Source organism: Gorilla gorilla, chromosome 13 (assembly GCF_029281585.2).
Source record: "Gorilla gorilla gorilla isolate KB3781 chromosome 13, NHGRI_mGorGor1-v2.1_pri, whole genome shotgun sequence".
In the NCBI taxonomy this organism is placed as follows: Eukaryota; Metazoa; Chordata; class Mammalia; order Primates; family Hominidae; genus Gorilla; species Gorilla gorilla.
The window spans coordinates 108,513,555-108,527,838 of record NC_073237.2 but is presented as its reverse complement, the minus strand read 5'-3'; the positions used below and the strand labels follow the sequence as shown (position 1 = coordinate 108,527,838).

General features: G+C 37.2%; 1 protein-coding gene across 16 annotated transcripts in view; it reads left to right on the top strand.

The window, feature by feature from the left end:
* Positions 1-14,284, top strand: part of PTBP3 (polypyrimidine tract binding protein 3) — a 114,723-nt gene that overhangs the window by 51,897 nt on the left and 48,542 nt on the right. For 14 of the 16 annotated variants that reach the window (XR_008668363.2, XR_008668362.2, XR_008668361.2 and 11 more), the window contains 2 exons: positions 5,363-5,532; positions 13,190-13,336. Coding sequence is in view for 13 of the 16 variants with exons in the window: in XM_031014576.3 (XP_030870436.1) it covers positions 5,363-5,532; positions 13,190-13,336 (317 nt within the window). In the remaining 3 variants the exon portion in view is untranslated. The remainder of the gene's footprint in view (positions 1-5,362; positions 5,533-13,189; positions 13,337-14,284) is intronic. The other 2 variants (XM_055350416.2, XM_019033965.4) reach the window with 1 other exon arrangement.

Below are 14,284 nucleotides of genomic sequence, written 5' to 3'. Positions count from 1 at the left end.
AAAGTCAGGGGTTTTTGCTTGTGGTAGCAGTGTGAGAGCAGAGTACAAGCTGCAGCGGTGGAAGTTATGGCAGGACAAGCATTTAGTAAATTTCTTCTGTTTGAGTATTGGTTGAAAAGAGTAGAATGAAAACCATAGGCATTATGCTTACAGAAAATTCTCAAGGAAAAGTATTGTAAGCAATAGTTGGTAGCTGTTGGATTGGGCTCTGAAGGAAAGAATGGAGAGATTCAGCCAGTTAGCATGAAAGTTGGAGATAAAGTTGTACTCCCAAAATTTGGAGGACTAAAGTAATTCTAAATGATAGAGATTATGTATTAATAATTTTCATTAGAGAACGGGGTCTTGCTATGTTGCCCATGCTGGTCTCAAACTCTTCCTCAAGTGATCTTCCCATCTCAGTCTCCTGAGTAGCTGAGACTACAGGTACTTGCCACTGTGCCCAGCAACAAGGATTTTTTCTTATTTAGACATTCTTGGAAAGTATATAGACTGAAATAAATCGTCATTGAAATGGCATCAATATGAAGCTGCCCATCCCACTGAAATCTTTCATCATGGAAATAATTCTTTCATTATTTCTGAAATAATGAAGTTCTGAAATATTTCATTATGTAAATAATTGTTGTATCTCTCTTATAACAAACTAGTGATCTCTAAACTAAAAAAAAATCACATTATATATATATATGTGCACACACACACACACACACACACACAGACACACGTATGAAGAGTGAGGAAAAAAATCATGGTACATGTGTCATGACCAAGTAGGGTTTCTACAAAGTGCTTACATTTGAAAATCAGTGTAACAAAATACAAGATAAAATCTGCTCACCTTAAGAGATCTGGAGAAGGCATTTGAAAGAATTCAACTCCTTTTGTGATAAACCAAATTGTTAGCCAACTAGGAATAGAAGGGAACATTTTCAACCTGATAAAGGTATGAAACTACAGCTTAGCATTATTATATTCGATAGTGTAAGATAATGCTTTTCCCCTAATATCAAGAACGAGGCAAGGATGCCCAGTCTTATTGATTCTATTCAACATTTTGCAGACAGAAAATCCTGGCTAGTTCAGTAAAGCTGTAAAATAAATAAATAAATAAACAGCAGCCCAGGCATGATGGCTCATGCCTATAATCCCAGCACTTAGGAAGGCCAAGGTGGGCACATTACCTGAGGTCAGGAGTTCGAGACCAGCCTGGCCAACTTGGTGAAACCCCGTGTCTACTAAAAATACAAAAATTAGCTGGGCGTGGTGGTGTGCACCTATAATCCCAGCTAGGGAGGCTGAGGCAGGAGAATTTCTTGATCCTGGGAGGCGGGGGTTGCAGTGAGCCGATTGCATCACTGCACTCCAGCCTGGGTGACAGAGCAAGACTCCATCTATAAATACATAAATAAATAAATAAATAAATAAATAAATAAATAAATAAATGGCATATAAATTTGAGAGTAAGAAAACTGTGTATGTAGAAATACTTAAGAATTTAGCAAGGCTGTAGGATGTAAGATCAAGATATCAAAGTCAGTTGTATTTCTGTAAATTATTAATTATGACAAAAATTTTAAAGTGTTACTGATCCATTAAAAATTATGAAGTACTTAGGGATAAAGGTGTCAAAATATGTGTGAGACCATTACACTGAAAACTACAGAACTTTACTGAGAGAAATTTAAAAAGATCTAAATAAGTGCAGAAATGTCATGATGTTTATGGTTTAGATGACTCAAAAAAATGTTAAGATGTGAATTCTCCCCAAATAGGTACCTCATTTCCAGAATGGTGATAAAGCTGTAGTAATCTGTAGGATTCAGATTGCCCGGGGGGGGGGGGGGGGGTGTTGGGGGTTTGGTAGGGAGGACTAACTGCAAAGGGATACGAGGGAACTTTTTGGGATGTCTTGATTTTTGTGGTGGTTATATGGAGTGTATTTGTCAAAACTCATCAAACCCTGCATTTAAAGTGTGGGTGGATGTCTTATTCTATCTAAAGTAAACCCTCATAAAGTTGATTTTTAAAAAATGAATGCATGTTTCGCAAGTAGTTTTCCTGACAGATTCTTCTAGTTTTGAGGTGGGAATATTATGAATTTTTAAAAACCCTCTTCCACATAGCTCTTTGGAAGCGTGACTGATATGTAGTGGGCATTTTGTAGTTTTTAATGTATAGTTTAGTAAAATACAACACGATTTATACAAGCAAAGTATTTTGAATGCTTATTTTTATATTAAGATTTTTGAAAACTGTCCTTTTGTACAGAAAATAATTATTTAAATTTGTGTGTCCAATACATTTGAATTTCCTTGTTTCCTATTGGCTTTTAAATCATGGCCATACAATTGCTTGTAATGGTATACATTCTTCATCTTCAGATTATTTATCAAATCTTTACATATAACCCTTTCCCAGTCATCTAAATGAGTCGTTCTTAGATTTTGAGATTTCATATAGTAATAATATGTTCAGTTAATTTGGGGCAAATTCTTAATTATGGCAAATAAGGACATCAAGTGCAAAAAATCACTGTCATTTACAATTACCATTTTGATTGGGAAAAAATAGAACATAATTTCCAAGCAAAACAGTTGTTCTTAAGAAATGCTAGACGTATTATTGATTACAGTGTACTAGATGTTGTGCTGAGCATTTAAAATATATTGAAAAGAACAAATTAAAATTTCAAAATATTCTTGTTATACCCGTTTTACAGGAGTAGAATCTGAGGCTTAGTAATGTTAAATAACTTGCTCAGAACAGGATATCTGATTTCATAGCTCTGCGCTCTTAACATAGCCCAGGTATTTTATAATATGGAACAATTAACACCCTAAAATGGTGATTTATAATTGCACATTTCTTGGTAAAAGTTTGTCATCTTAGGTCTTTATTTGATAGTGCAGCACGAATGGGAGCTCGGGTAACTTGTTCGGTATTCACATTTTCTCAAACATAGAATACCTCTGTTAAAGAAACAGCTTTCTTAGTGTTCTTTCATTCTTGTTGGAATATTCTGGGTAAACTGATAGGAGCTTCATGCCTTTAGAAAGTTTCTCCAGTCCTTTTCTCCAGTCCTGTAACTCCTTATGCTGGTTGAGCAAGGCCATGTTGGTGGTGGTATTGTTTAGCTCTCTATGCCTGCAGGGAGGGTGCCAAAAAGACATTCCCTGTTCAACTCTCGCCCCTGTCCAGGACTCTGATGTTTGTTGTTTTACTCTAGTGACAGTGTTATCATTTGTTATTCTCAATCCATGTAAGCCTTTGTAAATTTACATCGTCAGTGTCAAGTTACTTACCTTTTTCTAGGAGTAGTAAGACACTTTGAAATTTTTGTGGTTTAAAAAAAGAAATTACCTTTACACTTTAGTTTGGGTATTTATGAGACTCAAATGAGGCAGTGTAAGTGAAAACAGTTTGAAAGTTAGAAGTGAAATGACATTTTAGGTATTTGGTGCCTGTTTAGGTTTTTGGAGCAGAATAATGACATGATATACATTATGTTATGTTATGTTATGTTATGTTATGTTATGTTATGTTATGTTACGTTATTTTGAGACAGGGAGTGCAAGTGGTGCAATCTCGGCTCACTGCAGTCTCCTCCTCCTGGGTTCAAGTGACTCTCTTGCCTCAGCCTCCCAAGTAGCTGGATTACAGGCATACGCCAGCACATCCTGCTAATTTTTTTTGTTTGGTTGTTTTTTTTTGGTAGAGATGGGTTTTTGCCCTGTTGCCCAGGCTGGTCTCGAACTCCTGACTGCAGGTGATCAGCCCACCTCAGCCTCCCAAAGTGCTGGGATTACAGGTGTGAATCACTGTGCCAGGCCTGATATATTATTTTAGTTAACGTTGATATGATACTGGATCCCCAGAATATGGGAAGCAGGGAGAGTGAAATTAGAGTAAGGGAGAGCTGAAGTGGGGGCAAGATCAGGGTGAGGTTGGTGACTTTGAGAGTGGAAATGAAAGAATATAATCAGTAGTCATTTTGGAGGGAAAATTAGTATTTCTTGATGATTGATAAGGGAGAGGAGGAGATGGAATCTCTTGCCTTCCAGATTAATTAATCCGATAAACATTTGTGTGCCAATTATTTTCCATAACTGACATAGGCATTTGCTATATAAAGGTACGCAGACCTGTATGGGCGTCTAGGTATTGTTAGTCATTTAGGTCTGGGGAGGATGCTGCTTGCATTCATGAACATAGAGAATTTGGGAGCAAGTGCTAGTTTGGGTATTAAGTCAACCTATCTAGTTGTAAACAAGTTGAGTTCATATAGCTATATTAATTTTTATTTGGTCCTCATGAAATTTGTTTAGGGTTACAGACATTTGATTGTAAAGTTTCATTAGTGTTTAGAGAAATGATATTTTTAGGCATTTGGAAAGATTATGTTTTTCTCCGAGTAGTGGCAAATAGGGTATTTAGTGATCAAACAACATTGAATGAAACTTTTAGCTTTTAAGTAATTTGTATTTAGTCTTTTGGTTCTATTTCTGGAAGAAAAACTTTTCTGAATCTTGCTTGCATAAACTTAAGTGTTCCTTACAGGCTTGTCAATTCTAGTTATTCTCAGTATTGAAACAATAGGATTTAAATAAATTTAGCTTAGATAATGAATTTTTTTTACTTAACAGCAGTAATTCTCCAACTTCAGGGTAAATAGAATCTCCTGGAGGGCTTGTTAAAGCAGGTCGTTGGGTTCCATTCCTGGAGCTTCTGCTTCAGTAGGTCTGGGTGGGGTTGGAAATTTCCATTTTCAGCAAGGTGGTACTTAATGTTAAGAATTATTGTTACAAGGAATAAGATTATCATAGGAAACCACAGTTTAGCTTCTAAAAAATAAAGACTATTAGCACCTAAGAAATAAACTTTATTTTAATAAATATACAATTCAAATCCATATCTCCTTAGGATGTGATAAATACCAGATTTTTATCATAGTCTTTCCTGAAATTTTATTTATTTAGCAATAGACTAAATTAGAAAAATGTTCTTAAAATACATTAAAGACATCATAAATAGTGTTCTCTAGTCATAAGAAAAAGTTGAGTATTTAGAGGTATTTGAAATAATGTAATTCATTTACCCTTATACTTTTCCTTGAAGTTAAAAATCAGACTTCAGTTTTAAAAAATTTAATACCCACAGTGAAAAACCAAAAGCACCTGTTTATTAAAAGGTAGTTGGTTTTGTTTTCTACTCTCCTTTTCCACCTACCCCCATCAGCCCCACGTTTCCCTGAAGTTCAAAACCCAAAACTCATTTAGGATTAAATGTGACAATATGATTAATGTAGTATGTCAACCCAAATTAGTTGCAGTAATTTAAAAAAGAATCTTATGTTTTTTAGCTAATGGGAATGACAGCAAGAAATTTAAACGAGATAGACCTCCCTGTTCGCCTTCCCGTGTTCTCCATCTTCGAAAAATTCCATGTGATGTCACCGAAGCAGAGATCATATCATTAGGTCTACCATTTGGCAAAGTAACTAATCTTTTGATGTTGAAAGGAAAAAGCCAGGTATGTAATATTTAAAGATTGACAAAGAGTGATTATCTCCAGATGTTAGTATTACTGAGAATTTTTATTTTCTTGAGCTTTTCTGTATTTTAAAAATTTCATACTATGAACATAAGTTAGTTTTAAAAGTAGATTTTTTTGGGGGGGTGTAACAGGAAGCAACAAACAGTAGTAACACAGGAAACAGGATTTCTCTTATCCATTGACTTATGTTTTTTCTTCTTAAGACACAAATTTTATATTTTTTTTAGTTAATTTGTTTTTAATTTTATTTATATTTTGTATTACACAGTGGTTTATCAAATGTCCTGTGATTAGCAGAAAACACTGATAGGATATAAATTATACCTCATTTGGCAAATTAAAGAACAGTTAAGTTTTCAAAAATCTAGATAAAAATGTATAGTATTGTCGGCCGGGTGCAGTGGCTCACGCCTGTAATCCCAGCACTTTGGGAGGCCGAGGTGGGCGGATCACCTGAGTTCAGGAGTTCGAGATCAGCCTGGGCAACATGGTGAAACCCCGTCTCTACTAAAAATACAAAATTAGCCGGGCGTGGTGTCACATGCCTGTAATCCCAGCTACTTGGGAGGCTGAGGCAGGAGAATCGCTTGAACCTGGGAGGTGGAGGATGCAGTGAGCCGAGATGGTGCCATTGCACTCCAGCCTGTGCAACAAGAGTAAATCTCCATCTCACCAAAAAATAAAAATAAAAAGTATAGTATTGTCAAAAGACAAAATCACAACACATTTAAACATGATTTGATTGGCTTCTATTTGTGATTCTAGAACCGAGCAACACTTCATTCTTTAAAATAGAATGAATGTTCCACCAGGCAAGACAGAACAGTTGGTTTTTATAAGGTGGGAACAAGGAAGTGACAATTGTTTAAAAAGTGAATTTGTTAACATTGGGTTATTGCATTTTACTTTTCTAGTAAGTGTCACAGCAGTAGGAACTTATTGTGCTGATTCAGATAGGCCACGCTCTTTCTGATTGGTTGCTGCGAATCTCCTGTTTTCAGGAAAAACTGGTTTGTTTGGGGATTTACCTGCTTTACTTTGCATGAGTGACTCCATTTTAATTTGGACTGGTCTGCTGGGGTGTAGTGCAGGAGGCTAGTCCAAAATAATGTCCTCTCAAAAAGTCTAACAGTTTATTTTAGGTATAGAATTAATATGTGGCTTCTTTCATAATTCAGAACAGACTGTAAAGAGTCTTCATTTGAGAAGGTAACAGGTTATTCTTAAGATGAATAAGGAAACTTGTTTCTGTGGTGACCATGACAAAAAATATAATACTTGTCATGTTGATTTTAATAATTGTATGTCCTCTTGTTCCAACTCAGACCCCACTGGAATGAATTCTTTAGTTCTTTGCAAGTTTTTGGCTGTCCTAAAAATCTTTTATACTGTTTATTACTGTAAAGAGGAGGACAACAAATCTAGGCCCTAGGTATTTTGTAGTACACTGTGATGTATTACTGTGTTTCATCTGCTTTTGATAAATAATAGGTTTAAGAAACACATGGTAAATACATTTATAAATAAATAGATTAGTAAGCATTGGGCATGAAAGAGGTTGGATGATGATGTCTGAGTTCCCTATATTTAGTAAATCACTTATTTAATATCCTCTTTAATTCACATGAGGTCACTAAGATCTGGAGAAGTTAAGTAACATGCCTTAATATTTGGCCCTTGTTGTATTTCCACATTTGTCTTAAATCCTTTGGAGACAGTGCATCCCTGCCAGTTAGATCGTTATTTTAACACAGTTGCTACTACTGAGAATAGTATGGTTTGCATGATTTGAACAGAGACCACATGGCCATGTCTAATGGCTAATTGCCTGTGAAAGGCTGAGCAGGCAACATCATAATTTTCTTTGTCTCTGCTACTGATTCTGGGTTTATTTTTATCGGTAAGCTAACTGTAAGTGTTATGTTAATTGCTTGTGTTTTGATCACAAATCCTGTTTAGAAAATATCTTTTTAGTAAATGCACTTAAGCAGGAGATTCTGATTTGAGTCACTAGATCTACTCGTTGAGTGATAACTTTTCTCAGGGCATTTGGAGGATGGAGTGTCAGGGGCCAAATGGGGATTATTTTTCCCAGCCTTCCTCTGGGTAGTGACTTTTGGCTGTGTCTCCACTCTGTACTATGAAAATTGGACTTTTTGACTAGATACTTAAATAAAATGTAAATAATTACTGGACTCTAAGTGGAAGCAATTATTTTAGCACATGGAATTGTCGGTTCTATATACTTAAAGAAAATCCTTTGACAAGAATCATATTCCAGATATATTGTTTAGCTTTTCCTTTATGTGGCTGATGTTAGAAATTGAGTATGTTCTTAACATTTAGAAAGGAGTTTGCAGAAATATGCCCATACAGTGAATATTATTGTTTAGAAATTGTCTGTTGAAAGATGATTTAAAAACAGTTAGAAACAAGCTAGTTGCCATAGCTGTTTTTCCTACCTTGATCATTTTTATCCTGTTGTCTTAGAAAAATTAGAAAAAATATATTACGGACACAAGTGGATAATGGCTTCAAAGTACATCACGGACATTTTTACCTTTTAAATAGTATAAATGACTTGAAGTCAGTTTTGCTCTTTTAAGATCGTGCAATTTTTATTTATTTGGGGAGTTTTATTTGTTTATTGTGGGTTGACTTGTGATGTTTCATCCACTGTCACATGGCTAACATCACTGTTTCATAGAACATTGGTAGTTCATTTGGAGCATTTCATTGGTTCACTTGTTACATTTGGTTGGTACAGTTATACATCATGTTTAACATCTGTCCAGTTAATACGGCTTTTCTAGACTTTATGTGGAAACACTTGACAAGTAAGGTAACTGAAAACACATAGTTTGATTTAGAGATACTTGCCATTTCCTGTGTTCAGTAAATTTTGTTGGTAACAAATGCATATTTTATAAATTGTAAATGTTTTATACATAAGTTGAAATGGTTGATATATGCTTGCTAATTAAATGCTCTTGTGCCTGGTCTTGGTGGCACTTGCCTCAAGGATTGCTTGAGTCTGGGCATTCTGGGCTGTAGTGTACTAAGCCGATCTGGTATCCACACTAAGTTTGGCATTAGTATGGTCCAGGCTGCATAAGGAGGGGCGAACCGGCCCAGACCAGAACCAGAGCAGGTCAGAACTCCTGTGCTGATCAGTAGTGGGATCATGCCTGTGAATAGCCACTGCATTTCAGCCCAGGCAACATATCAAGACTCCTATCTGTTAAAAAAATGGATGGATGGATAGATGGATGGATGGATGAATAAATAAATATGTTCTTCTGTAGTAAAAAAAGAATTGAATTGTCTAACTAGAAATTTGTGTTGATTTGGATCAGGAGTGGTTCCTGAGTTTTAAATTTGAGATGTTCTTACCAGTATTTTGAGGACTCAGAATGGTTAATGTCTATAGTTTATAACTAATCATTAAAATAGGGCGACAAAGGCTGGGCACAGTGGTTCATGCCTGTAATCCCACCACTTTGGGAGGCTGAGGCAGGAGGATTACTTGAGCTCAGGAGTTCAAGACCCAGCCTGGGCAGTATAGTGAGACCTCGTTGCTACAAAAATTGTAAAAAATTAGCCAAGTGTGGCAGCACCCACCTGTAGTCCCAGCCACTTGGGAGGCTGAGATGGGAGGATTGCTTGAGCCCAGGAAGTGGACGTTGTAGTGAGCTGAGGTCGCGCCACTGCAGTCCAGTGTAGTGAGACTCTGTCTCAAAAAAAAAATAAAAAAATAAAAAGAGTGAGATGGGGGACAAAATCTACCACCTTAAAGCTTTGTAAGTATCTTATTCCTGTTAAGAGGAAACTATGTATACTATAAAATATAAATGTCAAGGGGCTTTTGCCAGCTCAGTTTTTCCTGAGTCATTCTTCAGGTATCTACTATTAGTACAGTGACTACAGGTATCAAGTCACTTGAATGACTTAAATCAATATTGACTCAGGGTAGGAAGTTCTCAGATTTCCATAATTTGAATAATTGATCCTTTGTCCCTTATTTTTAAAAAATATTCTGTATTCGAAGATTATAAACTATTTTCTTTTTCTTTTTTTTCTTTTTTCTTTTTCTTGAAATGGAGTCTCGCTCTGTTGCCCAGGCTGGAGTACACTGGAGTTCACTAGTGTGATCTTGACCTCACTGCAACTTCTGCCTCCCAGGTTCAAGTGATACTGCTGCCTCAGCCTCTTGAGAACCTAGGATTACAGGCACCTGCCACCACACCTGGCTAATTTTTTGTGTGTGATTTTAGTAGAGAAGGGGTTACACCACATTGGCTAGGCTGGTCTCAAACTCCTAACCTCAAGTGATCTGCCCGTTGCAGCCTCCCAAAGTATTGGGATCATAGGCGTGAGCCACTACGCCTGTCTTTATTTTATGATAAAGGTTGAATATCCCTAATCTGAAAATGAGGTGCTCTAAATCTGAAACTTTTTGAGCACCATAATAGTCAAAGGAAATGCTCACTGGAGCATTTTGGATTCCAGATTTTTGAATTAGGGATGCTCAGCTAGTAAGTATCTAAGGCAAATATTAAATATTTCAAAATCTGAAATCTAAAACACTTCTGTTCCTAAGCATTTTGGATAAGGGATACTCAGACTGTGCCTCAGAATTAAATATGACATATATGTGCATGTCTATGTTTTAATGAATGCCTCAGTACTTAAAAAGGAACCTAAAGCTGAGCACGGTGGCTCTTGCCTGTAATCCCAGCACTTTTGGAGGCCGAGATGGGCAGATCACTTGAGGTCAGGAGTTTAAGACCAGCCTGGCCAACATGGTGAAGCCCCTTCTCTACTAAAAATACAAAAATTAGCCGGGTGTGGTGGCGTGCACCTGTAATCCCAGCTACTTGGGAGGCTGAGGTTGCAGTGAGCCGAGGATTGCTTGAACCCAGGAGGCAGAGGTTGCAGTGAGCCAAGATCGCGCTACTGCTCTCCAGCCTGGGCTACAGAGCAAGACTCCTACTCAAAAAACAAACAAATACAAAAAAAGGAACCTAAGCCCTGGGAACACTAAAGCCATGTGAGTCTGAGTTGGGGGCAGTTGGTGGTAGTGGTGGGTAATATGGTAAGGAGATCACTGAAAAATTTTCTTCACAATGTTTTTTGAGGGTTGAGGGATACAGAGAGGGTGTGGAATGGGGAGAATTCTTAGTAACTTAAGATAATGCTGTCTGTCAATGCTGCACGCATGGTTTCCCATTATTTTAGACTGGAATTTCAGATGCCTTTTAAAGGAATGCTTAAGAATCATGATTCTTATCTTGGGAAACCTTTAAAAAATTAAAAATGCTTCGTATGTTTATTTAAAAAATTCAAAAGCGTAGAATTATTTAAAGTAAAACTTGATATTCCCCAAACAGCACTCTTTTCTGGCCAGTTTAGTGTGATTCCATACATACAAGTAAATGTGACGTGAAGATGTAGATACCATGTTGATATGTGTGTGCACGTGTGTGTATGTATATAAACATGAAAATACAGGAAATACCTTTACATATTTATATGTAACCTTTTTTCAAAATGTAACATGGGTGTTAATTGGAAGCATTTGAAACATTGAGTACGGAGAAGGATTTGGTGACGCCTGTAATCCCAGCATTCTGGGAGGCCGACTGGGGTGGATCGCTTGAGGTCAGGAGTTTGAGACCAGCCTTCATGGCGACTCCTGGTCTCTACTATAAACCCAAAAATTAGCCGGGAACGTGGTATCATGTGCTTGTAATCCCAGCCACTTGTGAGGCTGAAGCAGGAGAATCATTTGAACCCAGGAGGCGGAGGGTATAGTGAGCCGAGATGACGCCACTGCACTCCAGCCTGGGTGACAGAGTGAGACTGTGTCTCAAAAAAAAAAAAAAAAAGATTTGGAATTGGAAAATTGCCACTTAACTGGTTTTATGTGGTTCTTGGTTTTTTTCTTGTTTCTTCCTAGAAATACTTAAAAAGGCAAATCTAAAGTGTGCACCATCATATGAGTAGAAGGCGAAAGATTTATACCATCTGAAGAAAAACCAGAGTATTGATCACCATTTTACAAGGATGCTTTTCAGAGGCTGAGTTTAATAGTTTTATTCTGAAAAATCCCATACAGTCCAATTAACAGGAATTAAAAATGATCTCAAATAAAAATCATCTCATGTTAGAGCTACAAAGAGACTTAAAGATCCTGTTAGGCAGTGCTTCATGTTTTAGATGAGGAAACTAAGGCTCAGAGGTGTTAATGAGTAAGGTGTCATAGCCAGGCATAGATTTTAATCAAGTTCCCTTTCTACCATATCATGCTAGTTCTCATTTCTTGCTATCACATAATGTTGGTAAAGTATGAGATAATAAAACTCTTACTGAAGAAAAGTGAATGCTCTATTAATTTTATTCATAAATGGCTGTTTTTAAAAAGGGTAAAAGGAGAACAAACCATTTTGCCCCATCTCTGTTTAAGACTCTGGGTATTATTAAAGCAGTGTTTCTCAATGTTTTTTCGTCTGTTTTTTTCTTTCTCCTCCCCTAAAGACAGTTTTTAGCCTTTTTACCCCCTAATTGCCCCCATTAAATTTAGTATCTGTTTATGTATTGTAGCCTTTAGCATCAATTTTTTTTTTTTTTTTTTTTTGAGACAGAGTTTCGCTCAGTCACCCAGGCTGGAGTGCAATGGCGCGATCTCGGCTCACTGCAACCTCCGCCTCCTGGGTTCAAGTGATTCTCCTGCCTTAGCTCCTGAGTAGCTGGGATTACAGGCACCCGACAGTCATTCCCGGCTAATTTTTATAGTTTTAGTAGAGACAGGGTTTCACTGTGTTGGCCAGGCTGGCCTTGAACTCCTGACCTCAGGTGATCCACCTGCCTCAGCCTCCAAAGTGTTGGGATTACAGGCCTGAGCCACTGTGCCCAGCCTTAGCCTCACTGTTTTTAATGATAAACTTAAATCACAGCCGCTGAAAGCATCCGTTGACAATGGTGATGTACACATTTATTTTCATCTTTTTAATTATTTCTAGATTTTAAAAGAAACAGAAATAAAAGGAAAACCAAAAACTGCATAAAATCCCTTAATCAACTGGCAGTTAAATCCTTTTTTTTTTTTTTTTGAGACGGTGTCTTACTCCTGTTACCCATGCTGCAGTGCAGTCATGCAAACATGGATCACTGCACCCTCAACCTCCCAGGCTTGAGCAGTCCTCCTACTCAGCCCCTCCCTCACCCCCCCACCCCAAGTAGCTGGGACCACAGCCATGTGCCACCATGCCCCGCTGATTTTTAAAATTTTTTGTAGAGATGGATTCTCACTGTGTTGCACAGGCTGCTGTTGAACTCCTGGGCTCAAGCAGTCCTCCCACCTTGTCTTCTCAAAGTAGCTGGAATTACAGTTGTGAACCACCACGCCTGGCTTCTCAAGTTCTTCAGTGAACCCAACTTTTTAGATGTTTTTAATTAACGTCCATGATATTTTGAAGCAAAGGTGTTTTTTTGTTTGTTTTTCCCTCCCCTTGGGGGTAATGTCATTTTACTTGAGAATGCATGGGTTTAGAGCAAGCTAGAATGGCAAAATATATCTTAACTGTCTTTCAAAAAGATGAGCTTTCACTTTACCTTCTTGTGTTTATTGCAGGCTTTCTTAGAAATGGCTTCTGAGGAAGCTGCCGTTACTATGGTGAATTATTACACTCCTATTACTCCTCACCTTCGAAGCCAGCCTGTTTATATTCAGTATTCCAATCACAGAGAACTTAAGACTGACAATCTACCTAATCAAGCTGTAAGTATTAAAGATGTTTTTAAAAATAGGTATGTTTTTAAAAATAGGGAACACATGGTATGATAACTTACATACTTTACAGATGAAGAAAAATTATGTGCTTTTATTCATTTTAGGATACTTTACTAGTCATAATTGTATATGTAAATTCTTCCCCCCAATTCTTAAGAATAAGAAAGCAGTGCCATTTAGAAATAGAAGTTAATTTTTTCTCTTGAAACAGTTTTCACAGTAAAAAAGGAGAAAAAATATTTATTGTTATGTACATCTTAAAATCTCAGATCTGAAAGGAACTTAATCATTCATTTCAATCATCTTTTTACAGACTCTAACAAAAGCATTGAGAAATTGAGTGAATTAAGTAATGGAATTTAACACCTTAATAAAAAATTTTTAGAATTGTTTATTAAATGATTTTTGACTCCTCAAGATGAATGTGAAATGTAGCATAGCAATATTTCTTACCCATTTTTCTGTTATTTTGATGTAGCACACATTGAGTCTTTTGTGTCTTCCCATGTTGATTTTTAAGTGGTTAAAAATAGTATAATAATTTGAAGTTATTTAAGGACAGAAAATATACGCAAAGTAAATACATTTTAAGAAGGTGGTTTTTGGCCGGGCGCGGTTTGGGAGGCCGAGGCGGGTGGATCGTGAGGTCAGGAGATCGAGACCATCCTGGCTAACACAGTGAAACCCCGTCTGTACTAAAAATACAAAAAAAATTAGCCGGGCGTGGTGGCGGGCATCTGTAGTCCCGGCTACTCAGGAGGCTGAGGCAGGGGAATGACATGAGCCTGGGAGGCGGAGCTTGCAGTGAGCCGAGACCGTGCCACTGCACTCCAGCCTGGGCGAGAGCGAGACTCTGTCTCAAAAAAAAAAAAAAGAAAGTGGGTTTTTTTTTAAATTATGATTTTAAGGGCATGTTTGGCCTCTCTATTCTTGCTC